The sequence below is a fragment of the Anser anser genome, assembly GCF_964211835.1.
Source record: "Anser anser genome assembly, chromosome: 3".
Taxonomy (NCBI): domain Eukaryota; kingdom Metazoa; phylum Chordata; class Aves; order Anseriformes; family Anatidae; genus Anser; species Anser anser.
The window spans coordinates 96481934-96502154 of record NC_139722.1 but is presented as its reverse complement, the minus strand read 5'-3'; the positions used below and the strand labels follow the sequence as shown (position 1 = coordinate 96502154).

General features: G+C 39.3%; 1 protein-coding gene across 16 annotated transcripts in view; it reads left to right on the top strand.

Annotated features, from left to right (window-relative positions):
* Positions 1–14979, top strand: part of EML4 (EMAP like 4) — a 158639-nt gene extending 143660 nt beyond the window's left edge. For all 16 annotated transcript variants that reach the window (XM_083828848.1, XM_083828851.1, XM_083828846.1 and 13 more), the window contains 6 exons: positions 782–870; positions 2120–2217; positions 6750–6837; positions 8154–8252; positions 11482–11612; positions 12144–14979. In XM_083828848.1, the coding sequence (XP_083684974.1) occupies positions 782–870; positions 2120–2217; positions 6750–6837; positions 8154–8252; positions 11482–11612; positions 12144–12608 (970 nt within the window). In that variant the 3' untranslated portion in view covers positions 12609–14979. The remainder of the gene's footprint in view (positions 1–781; positions 871–2119; positions 2218–6749; positions 6838–8153; positions 8253–11481; positions 11613–12143) is intronic.
* The last annotated feature ends 5242 nt before the right edge of the window (positions 14980–20221 follow it).

Below are 20221 nucleotides of genomic sequence, written 5' to 3'. Positions count from 1 at the left end.
TACACAGCAGGACAGTGGCCTGGTCCCAGCAGCTTTATATATACACCCCCCTCCCCTTTTTTTTTTAAATTAAATTTCATTGCCTTTGTCTTGGTAATATTTGCTGTATTTTTAGGAGTTAGTTTGCAAAAAGCTCTGATTCTGCTGATCTTGCCCAGTTTGCTGTCAGTGGCCATTTCAGTGTACAGACCACTAGGCTTTTGTGAGCATCTATGAGGTTTTCACCTGTGCCTCACAACTAATACTGCAGGATAAAAGTTACTGCTAAATAATAAATAATACCAGTTAGAATAGGTTCTGTGTTTTGAATGAGTATGGAAATGTTTTCCATCCCTTCCTACTGTGTATTTTTGTTTTTTTAACTTTGCTTTATAAAAGTCAAAATATAAGTTTTTTAAATCAAAGCTATTCTTCAAAATGGGGAAGAAGAAGTAGATTCAAAATTCAGCTGTAGCTTTAGGGCTTCAAGATAAGAAGATGCTGTCATGTTAGTTATCTGGTGACACATTTATCATCCAGGAGATATTTTGGTTATTACTACAATGTTCAAGGGAGACAAAAAAATCTGCTGCATTTAAAATCTTTTATATATTTTTAACTGCAACTTGTATTGTGTTGAAAACCAGAAAAGCATTCTATTAAAAACAGATGTTCACTGTGCTGCCCTTAAGGGCTAGCATGAGAAGATGAAGCAAATCAGTGATTATTGCTCTTTTGCTTTCTCTCTTTTTTTTTTTTTTCCTCATGGAAGTGATACTCACTGGAATTCTCCTCTCTCCAGGTGGTTTGTTTTGGATGCAGAAACGAGGGATCTGGTTTCAATACACACTGATGGCAATGAGCAGCTCTCAGTGATGCGCTACTCAGTAGGTAGGCAGACTCGTACATTCAGAATAATTGCATGTTTTAGTTTCTGATGAATGAGATGTCTGTTCTGTTAAGCTGTGTTAAACTATTCCCCAGTCACTAGAAAAGACAGAGCTTTGGAAAGACTGATTTATCAGATACTTAATACCTCAATAATAACAATAATAATACCTGAATGCTTGACAGCAGATTTGGTTTTTGTATGCAAAATCTTGGAGTTCTTGTAGCTTCCTCTCTTAGCCTTTCCTTCATGTTGATCTGTGCTGTCATAATACGTAAGCTTTGCTCCCAGAAAAATTAAAAGTTCTCAATTAAAATAGTTGGCAGGTTAACAGAAAAGGAAAAGCTGTTAATAACCTGTCTATCCAGATAGTCTGTAAATAGCTTAGAATTTCAGTAATATATTAATAAACTTTGTAGTTAAGTTTTCAAGTTTATTAATACAAGACCATAAAAATAAGTGTAGGTCTGTCTGAAACTCAGAGCTGTTTAAGTACTTGCTATGGGATTACATGGACACCAAGTCAGTACTGGGTCTCCTCTTTAGAGGTGACATGACAGATCCGCAGAGGCTGAATCCTCTCTGTTAAAACTGGATAGAAGAAGAATCTTGTAAATCTGTTTCTTGTTTGCTTTTGGATAACGTGCAGTGTCAGTGAGTAAAATGCTCCTCTGCTGCTGCCATATCTGCTAAACACAGCAATTTATTTCAAAGCACTGTTGTTCATTGACACTATGGTGACTCAAGGCAACTCTCAACCATGTATTTTTTTTTGTTTTAAACTGAGATAATACAGTTTAGAAAACCGCTTATAATATTTGAATGATCCACATATTATTTACAGCTTATTTAGTGCAGATTTATATGCAATCTGCCCTCTACCATGCCCCCCAAAATCCTGTAGCTCCAGAATAAATGCTGTTCTGAGTTTTTTGTAATACAGAAAACGCAAGCCTGCTCGCTATCAACAATTTCCAGAAATCCAGTGCAGTCTGAGGATTTTTACCATGTCCATTGGGCATTTACTTAAAAAGAGCAGAGGTGAAAGAACTTGCCCAAAAAACTTAGCCACAAAGTAGACAGATACTGACTGAAAACCAATATAATGTAAACAGTTACGTGTCATTAAATACAATATGTAAGCAATAGCTTAAATGAGGATATTGGTTTAGTGATAAATCTGAAATCATTAAAATTTGGAAAATAAACATTCTGTTAATTTATATCAAATATTCTGATCTTCTGTTATAGATGGCACCTTACTTGCAGTTGGATCCCATGACAATTTTATTTACCTCTACATAGTAACAGAAAATGGAAGAAAATATAGCAGATACGGAAAATGCACTGTAAGTTTTAGAGCAAATATAATCAGCAATTATTGCATTTTGATGTTATGCATACACTAAGATGTTAAGCAGTGTAACAAAAAGAAAATGTATCTTGTTAGGTTGATATTTTGCCATTTTTAGTTTTGGTTATACCTTTTATGTCTTTTTCAGCATTTGGCTGATTTTAAACTGCAACCTAATGTGTACTGTGACTGTTGGTTGCCAGGTGAACACTTTTGCATTACATATGAATAATTTCTCAGACTATTAACTGTTCTCTGAAATGGAAAATTAACAGTAAGATGCAGAAGTGTCTTGTATCTGGATGCTGAAAACCTTTCTGGGAAAATATTACACTTGTTTGCAGATATTTTTGCACTATTGATAAAGTACTTTTTGGACCAACATAGCATTAGATGATGGAATTTCATTAGAATATACAATTTTGGAGGTTGCAAATATGTACTGTTTTCAGTTGCAATTTTTATTACAGCATTTGAAATAATACCAATAAATTTCTGGTCTGGGGTAAATAAGTGTGTTTTGCAAATAGTGGAGTTAATTTTAGAGCTCACATTTACATGATGTTGTCTCTTTGCTAAAATGATCTGTTCAAAAAGGACATACATTTTTCATTTTGTTTTTAGTTGTCTAACACCCTGGCCTTAAGTCCAGCTATCTCTCTAGGTTAGAGGGAACATGTACATGACGAACATCTGAACCTCAGAGGGATTTGTAAATGAAATTACAAGAATAGGTTCACGTATCAAGTGTGGTATTTTTAAGAATGCATCTCCTGCTGAAAACAGTTTTCATGTGTTTATAATCAATTGCATTCCTTTAGTTTTAAAAATAGGAGAACTTGGTTAATTTGAAAGTGGAGGTGAGGGGACCATAAACCTCATTTGTGATTTGTAATAGATTTTTTCTTCTGAATCTTTGATACAAGATTTGCACCGGAACTTGTCAGGGAGGAAGTGAACAGGCATTAGGAGGTCCTGTAGTGCCATGTGTGGTATCTTTGAGAGATTTCTCATTTTCGGGGCACTTGGCTGAGGATACCCCACACTATCCAATGCTACTTGAGCAGTGGGCATGCTGGGGACTCCTTGATGGCAGAGTTGTGGTATGGGGCAAGCCAGGATGGTGACAGCTGGCTACATCCCAGCACAGCATTTCACTCCATAACTTATTTTTCAACCACGAAAGATAAAATCACTCTAATCTTAAAATATGTAATATCTAGCTTGCTATGCACTTCAGGATCCCTGAATTCTTTGAAGAAGTATGAGGTCATGTATTTCTGTATATCCTATATATTGCATTCAAGAAAGAGCATATTATAATATTGTAAACTGATGCTTGGATCCCTTGCCCCTGTGTTGCAGGACAGTGTTTCAGAGAACAATTAGTTTGCAGATAATAGCACTTTATTAAAACAGTAAATGTGTGAATAATAAGTGGCCTCATAATTCTAAACCAGCTAATAGCTGGGAATATTGATCAACAGCCAGTTTTCAGTGCACAGAGGATCGTGAAGCTGTGCTGAATTATACCCCTCTGAAAAGTATTCCTCTTCTTCCTTATCCTTTTCTTTCTCATGCACCCTAAGACATTCTCCAGTATGCAGCCTCTTACCAAGCATCTACATGTCTGTCTGTCTGTCCCTCTACGTTGGCAGTGGAGGGGGTTTGTAAAATTTGGGATGGGAGAAACATGCATTGATATACTCAGACAGAAGGGTTAACGCTTCAAAGCAGATTTCTGTTAACCTTTTTTTTTTCATTCTGAATGACAGCGTGTAGAAGCCAAAATTAGCAGACTGCTTTCTGTCAGGGCTGAGCTCCTCTGGCCCTTGCAGCCTGCACGGACCAACCGACTGTGCGGCGAGGCTGCTGATCGGGTTTCACCCACCCTCTGCTGCCCGCCGGCACACTGACGGCCGAAACTGGCTTGATGTGAAGCAGGGAGGCACCTAGGCGTGCTTGGGACCTGGAGCTCTCCTGGCCCGGGCCTGGGCGCTGGCGCCGCACCATCTTGGCGTTGCTCTGTCATCCAGTAGCCTCGCGAGTGACCTCCAAGTAGTATGACTCAGTCCTCCTGCTAGTCAACTTCTGGTTTTTTCTTCCAAGCTGAAAACATTGTTTAAATACTTTCAGAAGGATTTTATCTACTGAACCAACATCGGCTTGTGTATAAGGGCTATATTCCCGTTGTTACATTTAAATCCCCTTTCAGTCACGGTGAGGCTTCCTGGGGCTCCTGGAGAGGCAAGGCCCTGACCCGTGAGTGTGTCTCTGCAGCGAGGGGTGGTGGTGGTTGTGATCAGAAGGAATTTCAGATTAGCTGTAACAACCACTTTGGCTTGTGCAGCTGTTTTTCGAGGGCTCCAGCTATGCAGACAGCAATGTGAAGGTATGGGCTAGGTTATGAACTTCCTACGTGTCAGCAGTTCAAGGGTAGCCAGCACTGTTTCTGTTTGCTTTACATCAGAGATATGGTAGCAAAGGAAAAGCAAGTGCTCAGCATTTACCAAGAGGGCTGGGGGGTGAAAACCACATGGGCTGCAAATATCTGATACACGAGGCTTAACCTGAATAAGTTGTGTGCCCATCCCATAGGCTGTGGCCATTTTGACCCTTGTACCACTTGAGTCTGAAACAGATAAACATTACCAATGGAGGAGAGGGTTTCCATGTGAGCAAATACTTTTACTCACCAGTGATAATGTAATTATGTTCATTGTACATAAAGGTGCAGAAAAGGAAAGAGTAAAACATTGTTTTATCAACGGTGGCTACTGAAGAAGCATTTTCATAGAAAATGGGATTGTCCTTCTTAATAAGAGGGACAATGTCGTGTTCCGACTCATCATTCAGCGATTGCTTGCTGGAAGGGATTTTCCAGCATGGAGCCCCCCGGCCAATTGCTTTGTTCGCTCCCCCACCACCCCTAGGAATTTTAACAGCTGCCAAATGTCTGGCAGGATTTAGTAAATGACTGACCAATTCTTTTCCATGTTGGAGTTAGCTTGCAAATTTGAAAGCCTGGAAAATAGGGAGGGGGGGAAGAATCCTAGCCAATAGTTCATTTATTTATTTATTTTCAAAATACCAAGTTTGCCTGTTGATATCATATATCCTACCTATGACTGCAAAGCACTTATGTCAATACACAGTTCCTCTGCTTGAGGCAGACTGGTTCATAAGTAAGTAAATCTTAAAGGCTAGCTTTTCTCCTAAATATTTTTGGAGCATCTCACAGAGGACCTGGTGACAGGGAGACAGGGTCGGATGTATTTCCATGTCTAACTCTGGGAGCAGTCAGCATCTCCTGCACTTTGCTGTAGAAGAGGCTGACAAGGCAGCTGGACCAGCCTGTGTCCTGTGTGATCCCCATCACGGCAGGGGCAGGCAAGGCCAGTAGCCTTGGGGGGAGTGGAGGGACAGTGTCTTCCTAACACCCACTGAGAGAGGAAGGGAGGTGAATTGGCAGCTGTCAGTCATGGAGATGGCATGTTGTTGCCCAGCAGATTGGCAGGGAAAGGGAAAATAAATGGTCTTGCCTGGAGGAGAGGAGCAGTAAAAAGAAATGGAAGGATGGAAGAAGAATGAAATGGATGTCCAATTTCATCATTTCTTATCCGTCCCTCTATAAATAACTAACTCATTCCTAGCCTTTAGAAACATGCAGCTTCTCTGGAGGCTCCCATGTCTTTATTATTACTATTGCTACTACCAGCAAAAGAACTAATGCACAGGAAATGCATGCTATCCAGATGCATTTAGCTTCTGCAGAAACAAAGATGGGTATTTAGCACTCCATGTGGTATTGGTGGTGATAACTATGCAATCAGGCCAATGTGCTTTGATTATTATATAGGTGACCCTGTGCCTATATCTAGGACTCCTCTTGAAACTGGCGTTAACATGCATGCAGTGTAAGACACAGAAGCTCTCAAAAAGCTTATAAAGGTGTTCTTGTAACACTGGACCTTGGTCTTGCAGTTTTGCATGGTGGTTATTAATCAATGTATCCTAAGTTTTTGGGATAAGCAAAGAAATGACCGGAGTGTGGATGCATTTATTTGAATTTGTTTTGAATTTATAGAGGAATAAAATGTAGTCCCATGCATCACTTTTCTGGCGGGAATCAAAAAACGATTCTTTGCAAGTTTACTTGCCTTTCTCTATGAGCTGCAGCGTATACTTTCTTAATGCAAATACAAACGTGAGGTCATCAGTATTTTAACAGTGTACCTTCTCAGAGTAAATCATACTGTGGCCCAAGAGGGACGACAGTGTTTACAAGTGAGGAATCTGCCGTGCCATGAGAGAGGCAGGGTGCCCAGCCTGCGTTTGTTTAGCTGTTAGCAAGCATGGCACTCGGTAGTAAGCAGCCTTTAAAGGAGTGCGAGTGAATTGTGGCAGACCGGGGGGTGGCTGGGAAAGTGTTTTTTTTCCTGTTAACCATCCCATCTGTGGATGCAACTGCTGTTGCTGTTTTATTTAAAGTATGTTTCACATTGATGTTACTGCATTCTTCTTTAGGGACATTCCAGCTATATTACACACCTTGATTGGTCCCCAGACAACAAGTATATAATGTCAAACTCAGGAGACTATGAAATACTATACTGTAAGTATGACATCAAATGTACTGGAAACAGAAATATGTATTAGTTATCACAATATTTAAAAGAAGGTGTTTGATCAAGACTGTGCAAAATTCTCCCTGACAAAGGAACTGATTTGAACTTTTGTAACCTGATATCTTGATGTTATTCAGAGCTGTGTATTACCTAATGGCAATGCCAAATATAGCTTACTTCTTTACAAGGTCATAAATCAGGTTAACAGCTTAGAATTTACAGAGCAAGTGGCACTACGTTTTGATGTTGGCCCAAGGCTCCGTAGGTTGAAAATAATATATACAGTTGTCTAATTAGTGTCAACAGTACCAGTTATTTGGGGGGAATAAAATCAGCAGGTCTGTGCCACTGTTCTGTTCTGTTGTTTTTTTGTGTGTGTGTGTTTTCCTTTTGTGTGTGTGTTTTGTTTTTTTTAAACTTGATCTTGGCTGGTGATGTTGAAAACTGAGCGAAGCAATAATACTACTTCAGTGAGTTAGTGGTAATAGTGTTTTCATGTTTGTCTTTTTAATATATGAAAAGGTGAATTTAATATATAGTAGTTACATCACAAGTTCAACTTACATAGTGCATATCAGTCTAGTTTTAAACTATTTTTTATATTCTTTATATGGTTTTAACTAGAACAAAAGGATTGTAGTTCTTTTCCTGTAACAGGCAAGAAGAGCCAGCAGTTTAAATATCTTGCTCCTTAACATGTTCTTTCTGCCTGTCACTGCTTCAGTTTCAAATCTGGATAGTGGCAGTATCTGAATGTACCAAAAGAAAGTGTTGGTGATCATAACCACCTGTACAGGCAAGTGAAGAGCTGTGACCCATTAGTATTGGGCTAGTTTGTTGAAAGATAGACCTTCTTTTGGGAAACAATCTTTCCTTTCCTAGTTAAAGTTGAAAAGCTGTCCAAGACTCCTCTGGCAGCAGTTTCTAACTGTTTTAAAAGCAGAGTTTCCTGAATGCTTGACTGAATTTTAGCACATCCGTGGAGCTATACTGAGCATAGACATTCTGCTATTATAGAATTTATTAAGGCATTTTGTACAGTAGGGAACCCAAACTGCAGGGAAATGTTTCTGAGGTACACTGATCTGAAAAGGGAAATGAGAAGTAAATGTGGCTTTTAGATACTGAGCAAAGCTTCAGATGTCTGGGATAATGACAATGGTGTGTCTTTGCCTCTACATTGCAATTCCAGGTTGGTTTTATGATCCATTTTGCTACTACCTCCATTAGTTTTAGCATCTTCAAAGACTACGTTTATAAATCTAAAGTGACGTGCCATAACTCATCATTCGCTTTTTTACAGGGGACATTCCAAGTGGCTGCAAGCTAATCAGGAATCGTTCTGACTGTAAGGATATAGATTGGACAACATACACTTGTGTGCTAGGCTTTCAAGTGTTTGGTAAGCACCATTTAACCTTCTTTTAAGCTATTCATTCACATTGTGCTTTTGTGATTTCTTTCTGGCATGGAGGGGACAGACCAAAGAGATGACCACAATACTTACCTGTGATACAGAGCAGTGGATGCTCTACAGACAGTGTATAATTGATTTATATTTAATCTTGAAGTGTAGATTTGATTTTTCTGCTATCATTTTAGGCTACCAGTTTGGGGGACTTTGAACTAAAAAGCTGGTATTTTAAAGTGCTCATATGGTACAGGTACATTGATCTTTGTGTATGTTGATTTGGGACAGAAACAAGACAATGCGAGTATAAGTTAAAGGTTGTGACTTAAAATCATGACAGCACTTTGATAGTTGAATGAGTAATACACACTGCTTCTAAAGAGTAAAAATGCTTTGAAGATAAAACAGATTCTTTACCTAGTGGTTCATTTTTAACATGTAAAGAAAAAAAAATTACCAAGCTCACAGATCTGATTTCAATAGTGCAGTCTGAGACTGTGGCCAAACAGTTCAAGCAGCTTTTGCTGATGGTAGCTCTTGCAGCTTTCTGGAGCTGAATACTTTCTGGAGCTTAGTGTTGTTTTGATGAAAATACTGGCTCCCATTAGCCTGAGAACTGTGCACCAGGTTGTATATGTGCTTGTTTTTATTCAGTCTGTCTGTGACATCAAGAGTGGATGGCTGTTTTTCAAATGTTTTGCATTTTCTTTGCTGCTGTGGAGGTACAACTGAAATAATAGTGTAACACAAATGCCTTTTCCAAGTGGAATATCAGATGATTTGGGCAACAATAAAATGAAAATCAAAGCTCTCTGTTCCATGTTAATGTGACCTTTTTCTCTAGAAGCAATGTAAATGCTTTGTAAGGCAAATATATAAAATGTTCCTTCAGGCATAGCCTGGGATCTGATACCATTTTACATTTTATGCAGAGTACTTGTATCTACCAGAAATTCAGAGGTAGTAGAAGGTGGCTTTGTTGCTATTGAAATTATACCACTACATTTGCTGGCACAAGAGAGAGAATAAGGGGAGCAGCTGAGTCCCAGCACTTTCCCAGAAGCATCCTTCATTCCTGACCTAAGGAGACAAGGTGTGGGAGTGCAGAAGGAATTCAGTTTCACATCTGAGTCATTGACTTATTCTCTTTAATAGCTATTGGATAGAAGCTGTCGGTGACTGGAGCCAGGCTGGAGATGAGCAGCTCACATAATCACCATTTGGAGAACCCTTTTTACTTTTTGTTTTAAAAGAGTGGATAAGTCTGCAGATCCTATCTGCATTCCTTTCTGGATTAATCTGAACTCTAACCTAACTCTGGATTAAGTTTAATTAGTCTCAAGTGCACTAAAAGTCTTCAAAGTGCCAATGGAGCTGGGAATGAAGTAGGTTAATGTGATGTTATTTTGGGGAAGAACAGAATATATTTAAACTTCCTAGCCAAGATTCATCGTGCTTTAATTTTATATTGTCTGGTGGTCTGACACCCTTTACAGAATTGTAAAATTATGGATTGGTCCCAGACAAAGACAAATATTTTCCCATTAAATCTGACAGTGCAGCTAAGTCAAGCTAGCAGATATTTGGTGCCTGAAGGTGCAGTCTGCCTTGACCCCAGGGTGAGCTGGCTCAGCGACCCAACAAAGCCACGGGCTGCTCACTGATGTTCAGGAGAGAACGTTATGTTTATGGGGTTTTGGTTTTCAGGGTTATGTGTTCTACTGATTCAGCTCTGTGGCAGTATATCTGCAAGCACCAACATCGCACTGTTGTCAGCAGAAGAAAGAGGATGGAAGAGAGTGGTGGGGATGAGAATAGCTGTCAGTATTATTGCAGTGGCATAGTGGTATCATCATTTTGCACCCCTAACACTTGAAGTCACTCCCTTGTTTACTGCACATTTTCCACACTTTTCTCTGAGCAGATTCTTTTGGGAGGCTTACTGCTGGGTAGCTGAATATCTTGAATATTAGTCTTTTTAATCTTACATTAAAAAGAAGAGGAAATAGCATAGCTTTTTGGCACAGCTGCCAAAGGTGCTAGCTGAAACTTCAGGAAACTAATTTGAAGTTAATTTATTACTCACGTCTGATGACAGTGTTTTATAGAGGAATGCAGGAGAAAGAAGAATTAATTCATTTTGAGCTACTTGAAAATGAAAGAAAATGAAGGAGTTTGAAAAAGATAAGGCAGTGCTATGCTGGCAGCTTGTACTGTAGAAAATAGTCAACAGCATGTGTTTTTTATTCTACCAAAGCCAGCAACTATAAGGGAAGAAGAAATTTTCATATCTCATGATGGACATCCCTCTCAGTCAATCAGACACACTTTTTTTTAATAGGGGGAGGGGATGGGGAGGGGGAATTGAAGGGAACAATTCCTCATAACTCCCTGATTAATCAAAAAAACTTAGTCTGAGCTATAGAATCTGGCATCTTTGGCATATATTATCTTATAATACCTTGTTTATCTTTTATTCAGCCTTTCTCACAGATGTGAATCACCAGTTTTGTAATGGGAATCTCTGAGGCTCTGAGGTTTTTATTTTTTGTTAAAACTACAGCGTCCCCCATCCCCAAATTATTCAGGGCTGTTCATCCAAGCAGTGTTGTTATTCTTTTGTCTAGACATATCAGTCTCTCTCTTTCTCTCTCTCTCTCTCTCTTTTTTAAGTTAAAGGCATACTGAATTGTACTTAAGCGCTTGACAGCACTTTCATCTATGAAAGTTGTACAGGCTAGGTTTCTGTCCAAAGTATCATCAATCATCTCCTTTGAATCATGCAAATATTAAAAATTGCTCCAAATTTCACATAAACAAACAATGAAATACTTCTGTATGACGTACAGTACATTGGATTGTTCCGTGCTTCAATGTCAGTCTTGCTTTTAAAATGCTCATGCATGAGTCCAAGTGTTAATTTAACAGTTACCAGTTAAAATAAGCCTTAAGCAAGACTGAGGTTTTTAACAGGAAAAGTTGCAAGCCCAAGAGGCTATCCTGGCCAAGGCTGAGGGTTTGGGAGGACAGGGACTGAGGAAACAGCGTTAGACGGGTAAATTACTGCAACATTTTAATTCAATACCTGTTCCGTTTTCCAACTGTTTACCTTTTGTTATGCTTGTCTGTCACAGCTTTATAGATTTTACTTTTGTTTAAGGATTCTTTTAAATAGTTTTTAAAACTACCATCACTAAATATCTGCTCTGCTCTCTCTTAGGAGTTTGGCCTGAGGGATCAGATGGGACAGACATAAATGCCCTTGTCAGATCCCATAACCGAAAAGTGATAGCAGTTGCTGATGACTTTTGTAAGGTCCATCTCTTTCAGTATCCCTGTTCCAAGCCAAAGGTAAGTCTAGACCAGACTGGTCTATGTGCATGTTTGCGTTGAGGGAAGTTTTCCTTGCCAGACACATGTTGCCAATCCAGTTGTTTTAGAACCTGGCAGCCAAATTTGTAAGAAAAGTACTCAAGACAAAAACATGTTTTTCCCAATTAAGTTAATATATAGTATATAATATTATTTGAAAACATTATATATATATATTTATATAATATTTATGTATTATGTGAAAAAATATTTATATTTATACAAAAGTGACGTAACAATAGTCATCCCTAAGTTCTGGAGGAGATGTTTGACACTTTCCTTTGGCTGGCCTTAGTGTTAAATCCTTTACTTTTCACATAAAGATCTAAATCTGTCCCAAGTTATAAGCCTTAAGAAGAGAAGAGAAAATGTGTTGTGGGGTGAAGTTGGTACTCCTGTGTGACTAAGGGGCTCTTTTGAAGGGCTGAACAAAAATACTAGTTTTAGATTTCCGTATCCTGTGCTCTTCTGCTTAAGATTGTGATTTTTCTTTCCTGCTTATTTCAATAGGCCCCAAGTCACAAATACAGCGCTCACAGTAGTCATGTGACAAACGTCAGCTTTACCCATAGCGATGGTCACTTGATCTCAACTGGAGGGAAAGACATGAGTATTATTCAATGGAAACTCGTGGAGAAGGTAACTCTACCACAAAATGACATTGTCGTAGACATCGGTGCAACCAAAGTGCCCATCCCTGCCAGTGAAAACGCTGTACAGTCTCCCGCACCTCTCCCACAACCTTTTAGTGAAATGAACCAAAACGAAAGTGCAACTGGCAGCTCTCCAGCTTCCTTGGAGAGCAACTTGGAGCAGTCCGCAGAGGCTAGCGAGGAGCAAAGCGAGGAGCAAAGTGACGGGAGTAGCCTGGATCCTGCCGAGCCGGGCTACGAGGAGCCCTCCAATGAAACAAGCGAGGAGCACAGCGAGTCCACGGTCACTGAAGAGCAGCAAGATAACTCGCCGGTGTCGTAATGCTCCCAGCTCAGACCGTTGTTATTTTCCCTTGGTGTGCGTGCTTTCATTACAGGGTGAGGGTTCAAATAAGGAAAAGTAGCTGAGATTGGTGACCACTCCAGCTTTTGAGTTTTGGTGAGATTTTTAGTCTGAACTTCAGTTCAATATGTGGAACCATCCCAAGGGCCTGGCTTTGATGGTTTGTGTCATGATATGGTCAAAGTTAGTAGTGGACATTATCATAGATCCATTTCAGTACTGAAATTGCTGTTAGGAAGTGGCATGAAACATATACTGGAAAAAAGGTTAGCTCTAAGAATTAGCTGAAATAGACCACCTTACCTATGTGAAAGGGCTTTTTGAAAGAACCGAATGGATGAGAAGCACTGAGCAATTCCAGCTGAGTACCACCATGCTGCTTTTTCCAGGTGCGAAGACAAACAAAAACCAAAAAGTTCTTGGTAGGGCTGTTTTCCTTTGTTTTTTCTTAATGAGAAAAATAGAGGAAAAACAATGCAATGATGCCACATGTATGGCAATGCCTTCTTGATCTAACACATATGCAATTTTGTAACACTACTAATTCTTAGAGGAGTCTGGACATGCTCACAGTTGGTCTGCCCTGGGTGCTGCTAGTTCTAAGGCAAATCCGATCAAGGAACAGTGTCAGCTGTTCCATTTTTACAGACTATTTAATAACAGACTAACCAAATACTGGTCTGTTTCACTTTTCATGACCAGAAAGTTGATTTAAACAGTAGGATGTAATTCTCTTCAGAGAATTGCTTGCCTAGAGAGTTTGAAACTTAAGAGAGTCTTTACAGTGACTTTGATATGAACGGCAGAGAATGCACGGCAAGAACACAGACTTCAGATGGGCTCCAGAGTTAAACTTTAAGCCTTCAAGCAGAACTTGCTCCATCACTAGTAGGATAAATATAAATACAGTTAACTTAAATTATTAAATTGGTGCTTGGGATTAGTGTATTAAGTTGGTAATTTTTTTCTTAATTTTTAGAGGTAACTCTAAGAATCATTAAACTGCAATCTTTTTTTCTTTTTCTTTTTTTTTCTGATTCCTTTAGCAGTTGTGATATAAGCATACAGTAATTTAGATTATGTGATTTTCTTTTTTTTCCCTCCGACTTGCTGATCTATTTTTGTGATTTTTTTTTTCCACCATTACCCCCACCACAACCTCTCCCTGGGTTGCTCTAAGCCATGCAGCTCTCATGTGGCTATACCTGGCCAGTTACGGGATATCTTGGCATTTGTTATGCATTTGGAAAGTAAATTTTTTTTTACGAAGTTTGTCAGATAGCTACAGTTTTTTCTTAAGTGCATACGTTTTCTACTTTAAAAAGATATAGATTTACTGACAGATATCCATTTCCTATGTACTTGTTTATATTTTGATTACATAGAATTTTCTTTTTTTAACTTGCTGCATTGTGCTGGTATTTTAGTTCTTAGTTAGATTATCATGTTTAGATACTTTGGATGAGTTCATAAGTCTTAATTGTGCAAGCGTTTACGTGATTGTGCCATTCCAAAGTGCATCAAAACTGTCATTCCCTTACTAGTATCTTCTCAGGAGAAATGCTACAGATCAGGTATTTAGTCATCATTTGGAAAGATAAAAACAAATGGACTCCCAAAGGACATTTAGAACATTTATATATAAAATATATAAATATATATATACACGCATATATATATATATATATAAAATATCCTCTTGTTTACAACAGTTCAAGAAAACCTCAAAGTAGTTCCCTCCGGATGGAGGGAGATACGGATTCCAAGCAACCCATCTGTTTAAACTGTGCTCTGTACATAGTGTTTTACTGGAGAGCTCTAGTATGCCCGACTTGCGCATTTGCCAAATAGCAGCAGTGGAAGATAAAGATCAACTCATCAAAGTGTGTGGTTCCAAATGAGGAATATGCTGTAGGTTTAGAAAATAATCCTAGTAAAGGAAAAAGGATTTTAGAGCTAATGAGGCACAGAGCTCTCTGTCATTTTTATGAACTCCACGTAAGCAACACATTTCATTTGGAACATCTGTCACCTGGGGTTGCCATGTAAAGTGAGAGTTATATAGTTGTGATATTCATGTGTTTGTAGTTCAGAAGACTCTACTAATATGCAAAAAGCCTTACAGCTTTCAATTGCTGGCAACTACTGTTTAACAAATAATTAAATCTGTGATAATGGATGGAAATGGGTGGGATTATGTAACTGTAGATGTTTTAGAAAAATAATTGTGAATGAATTTTGATTAAGAGTGTTTCATGTGAAGATGTTTGAGCCATTTCTATCTATCATGCATTCCTGTCTCAAGGCAGAACATTTTGAAGATTAAAAAATAATAAAATAATCAAAATAAGGTAGTGCAGTGTTTTGTTTTGTTTTTCTGTATTATCCTGGCTCCTTCTGTATGCACATTGCATGTTGTGATCACGTATGCAATGTCTGGGTCTATGGTGTTAGAAAACAAAGAAAAGAACCTTGTCTAACTTGTGCTTTCTTGATAGGCTCCTGGACTTAATTTAAAAAAAAAAAAAAAAGTTCATTCAGCAACATGAATAAGGCTGACACTCCTAAATATTGTTCTTGTTTACTTTACAAAAGTTATCTGACATTTTCATTTTCCACTGTTGGTTAATAGCCTACTAGCACTACCCTCCTGCAACTAATTGATGGGCATCATGGGATTACAAATAAGTATTTGTCCTGATGTGCGTTGCAATCTACCTTCCTGGGTTCTACTTGCTTCTTTAAGTCATGTGAAAAGTACAAACATATTTTGGAAACAACATGTTTAAGTATCATGATGCTTCCACATTCCCAATGGTCTCTGTCCAATTGCAGATGTACAAGGTCACAATATGCTTCAGTTTCTTAATATATTCCTTGTGAAAGATTCTTAGTCTTTTATAAGGCTTTGAATCATCTCCATTGCTTGCAGCTGGTTTCTGTCATTCACTAAAGGAGGGTGGAGTGGAGAAGAAACCTCCAAGATAGCCAAATACCTTATGTTTATCCTTGCTTAAAAAAATAAAATTAAAAAAAAAATCATTGCCACCCCCTGAGTTTGACTGGAAACCTCAATGACGCTTCTTTTCCACCAAATTGTCTTGAGTTTGTTGTTCTGAACTGGAGCAACAGGCAGATATCCTAAGGTCATGCTATGCTGTTTCCATTCTTGCAATATGCATCTATATCAGAATCATGTCATGCAAAGTTTTAATCAGGTTTTACGTACAGAGGGGTATGGATACAATCACATACTATGTGTTGTCATATTGTTGTATTTTTTCTTCCATACAAGTTCCAGGGTAGTGAGAAAGAAGCTACAACTGTAGATGGGTAATGATGAACCAAGCATTTCTTAGGTTTGATCTTACTGTAATTCTCATTATAAATATCAAGTTCTCGTGTGTTATGTTCCAGCCTCTTGTTTTTTAATCGTCCCTAGAATGCATAGGTTCTGGCTCTAATTTTCTTTGAAAATAGAGCAAAAATTAAATTTTAATTGCAACATTCATGATAGCATGCTGCTCAATGTATTTTCTACTTTCTGTTTTGCTCCATGAGATAAGTTATGCCCCCTTTTTTCTTTCAGTTCAGTGCAGTATTTCAGTTGAATAATCAGGACAAAAATAAGTAGGAAGTCCTTGTGAAATTTAGCTTGGCTGGGCCAAACAAACAACAAATTCTCCTTTCCGCTGCCTCATGCCAATGAAATGTTGGTTCCTGGCAATGAAAGGATTAATATTACATGTGATGGATTTTACTTGTGTGATATTTGTGCTGCTTGTTTGCTTTCTTTCTGAACAAGTCCGAGCCCATTGCCTAATCTTTATTTCTGACAGATGGTTTCTGTACTAATACTTTAATCAACTGAGAATGAAAAATTGCTTACAGTAGGATTATACAATTAATGAGAATGGGCAGCATACACGTTTTAAACTAATGTACGCGGCGGTGTATTTGTGTGCATACACATATACAAGCATCAAACAGATATGGCTGCTGTAGATTGTTTGTCATGCTTGAAAGAGAAATGTAGGCTGTTTCACACTACAGCGAATTAAGGTTTAGGAGCACGGGGCAGGGGGAAAAGCCTTCCCAGCAGGATGGCAAGCTGAGAGGGCTGGGGGGAGGCACACCAGTTGTACCAGAGCTGTGCTTCCCAGCCCAGTGTCCAGCGCCCTCCCTGCAGGTCCACCTGTGGCCCTCATTTGAGATGAGCTGAGATGAAGCTCCTGACACATCCCCTAAAGTGAAAGTTCCCTAAGAGGTGTTTCAGAGTCACGAGGCATTTTATCCGGTAAGTGGATGTCTGTTAGCCATGCTGCCTTAAACTGACCATAGCCCTCAAGTTCCTCTTTATAAAGACAGAAAAAGGCCTTGGAGTTGGGAAGCTTGGCTGCCTCCTGGCACAGCTGAGTGCATTCAGGAGTGCTGGGGAAGGAGGGGTGTGAAATACACTGCTGAGGAGAGACTCCAGCGGCTGGACTCCTGCAGCCATTGAGGAAGGAGGAGGGAAAAAGCAGAGCAGAAACCCCTGGTTGCTTTACTTAAGGCCCTGTGTCAAAATAACTAACCTGAGTTTAAGGAAGAAAGGGGGTGGTATTATCACTGGATAACTGGAAAAAAAAAAAAAAAGAAGAAAAAAGAACTATTCTCGTCCCACCGCCCCCCTACCAAAACCCTCTCTTTTATCTGTACGATAAAGGTTGCAAGAACTTTCAGTTCTTCTGTAATGATTGTTTAGAGAAATAACAAGTTTGTGGAGACTTTGTCTGGGTTTAATTTTTAATGAATAATTCTAGAAAATTGTATTCTCCCAAAAGGTTTTATTAAATATCCCTCAATATGGAGAGAGTCTACATCTTCAAGTGATCTGTGTGTCCTTGTGATTCAAGTGGTGGGCTTTACAGCCCCATATCTCCTTCTGCAGGGGACCTCTGGGCACTTCCCAGCTCTCCTGAGACATTCTGTGGGGTCAGAAAAGCCTGTGTGTTGTGAGCAGCCTCTGCCATGCACCTCTGGGGCACGACGTCACGTTATTTTGCTGTCTGATAACCACCTTGCTTTGTTGGTTCTTTGGGATTTCTGTAAAATATATTTTCTATAATTTCTTAAAGTTTGTGTGGATTATATCCAGTTACAGTTTCATTTTCCCTACTTTTTGTTGTTGTTTGTGATAAAGTGCCTTTGAGTTAGTTTCTAGAACATGCTTTTGTATGGTGAGCCAAATAAGTGCTCCAGCTAGCCCTTCAGATACCATATTCCCTGTTGTGGGACGTTTCAGCAATTTGATGTTTCTGTCGTGCACCACTTGTTTCTCAAGCTGACCTTGTGCTGAATCCTCCCTGTCACACAGCCTACTCTTCATGCTGTGTGCCTCATCGCCCTTCCAGTCTAACAGTGAGAGAGGTGGCATTTGCTTATTGCTTACAGTGCTGTTTCAGAACTTATTTCAGCTTCCTTTAAATACGCTGTCTTGTCGTTCCAGTCAGCATCTGCACATCCCCTCCCTTCTGCCTCCTCCACAGTTCTATCAAGTAAGGGATCAGTCCTTCCCCTGGCAATACTTTTTCCTTTCAGTCTCATTTGTCCATTCACACTTTCTCTGTAACTGCATGCAGGAACATCAGAGAGGAGGAAAGACCCAAGTCACCTGCATCCGATAAGGGATGCAGCCTCAAAAGCCAACTATTATGGAAGTGGAATAATTCCTGGTATTTTGTATTGTATAAATGAAGGTCTGTGTCTGGCACTGTGTGCATACTGACGGTAGAACTGGGAACTTGATAAACTATGTGTGACTGAGGTAAAAGGAGACCAGAACAGATTTAATGTTATTGCAACATCAGAGAGGCCTGGAGGCTCAGCCAGAACTCAGGAGAAATAAAAACAGAACAAAACAAACAAAAATCTTCAGCAATGCAGAAAAAAAACCAACAATTTGACAGTGAAAAGAGGGAGAAAACAGAACTATGTAGCGTACAAAGGACGTAAGTATATGCTAAGCTTGCTCTCGTTATGTGTCTTCTGGCATAGAGGTGGGTGTGGGCTATATCCTTGCTGGACTCACTTTGTTCTACACTGAAGCCACGAGCTCCACTGCGAGCAGAATCTCAGTGGAAAACATGGTTTTTAGTATTGCACTGATTCAATTTTTTCCTTGAAGATTTGGACAACACAGAATTAAGAGTGGAGAGAGCAGTCAAAATCTTGTCTGTGCACAGGTACCCAGCACTGCTAATGCTAAGCAGATCTTTGTCACAAATGTTTAATGTGAAGTGGCTGTAGCATAGACCGGGCTCTTGAAAGGATCCTATTCGCACCAAGTTTAGCAAATGTCAAATTAAATGTCAGTTGAGCATGCAAAGCTGATTTTCTTACATCAAAAGCTGCAATGCATTTTTAAGATTACTTATCTCCTAATTTGTGAAGGGCAATCTTGTGGTATTTCTGCCAGCTGGGGGAGAAAAAAATGTGAAACATTTTAAATGGTTGGAAAAGCTTACCTAGGACAGATTTATCAGGACAGGATCCATCCCATACTTTGCCAGGACCATGTGTACACTCACATTAAACTTTGCTTATACCGTATTATTTTGAGTTAGACTCAATAATTCCTTAGGAATAAAAATACCCCACGAATAAATATCTTCCAGATTATTCTGTCAACGCATGCCTCTGAAATTTCTTTCCCTGAGTATGCCCCTTGCTCTGATAGGTCTTTCTTCAATTATCTACAGTGTTTCTGAATGTTTTTTTCTCTCTTCAGGAGATGATAACATTCCAAGCTATTTCCATCAATTAAATCAAACTCTGCCTCTCTAACCATCAAAACCATTTGATGGTTTTCAAATTATCTTCTGAAAATTCAGCTGTCAAGAAAAAGTCATCCTGCTGAAGCTGCAGGTAGAGACCAAATAGGATTGGCTGTGTATGTATGTAAGTGCATGTACCTAACCCACCATCCAGTGGTGGCCGTGGGCAGCTTTCTGCTCCACAGCAAACTATGGAGATCCATCAAGGTCTCTTGGTTTTCGTGAGCACTGTGCTATGGCATGTCATCATTATCAACGCTGGTGATGTTCTTGGAGCAGTTTCACATACTTGGATTACTTTCTCCCAGAGTGTTTTCAGTTTAGCAGCAGCACGCAGACTATCAAGATCCATGAATTTCTAAGAGAGGAGGGGAAAAAATTTTTGTACTCAGAGTTTTCATTTACTGCCTTGATTTTTACATTTTTTTTCTTCATTCTCCCACAGATTTAAACATGGTTTACTGGAAATGGGCAAAAGAACATATGATCACAAGGTCTGCCACAGGTTTGACCGCAAAGCTCATTCCAGTATTTCCTCCATCTCTCTGGAGTCTGACCAAGGTCACAGATTTTAATGTCACAGATAGAATGAAAGACATTCTGTTTTAATTCTGTTATAAGGAAAGACCTAGGGAAGCTATGGGTCCATTTTGGGCCCTGAATTATTGCCAACTATAACATCTCCCCCTCGCATGTGCTATCTCCTGAGAATCATCCTGTGGGAATAAAGCATTACTCTACAGTGAAGAGCAGGAAGGGGTTTTGTGTGTAGGGGGG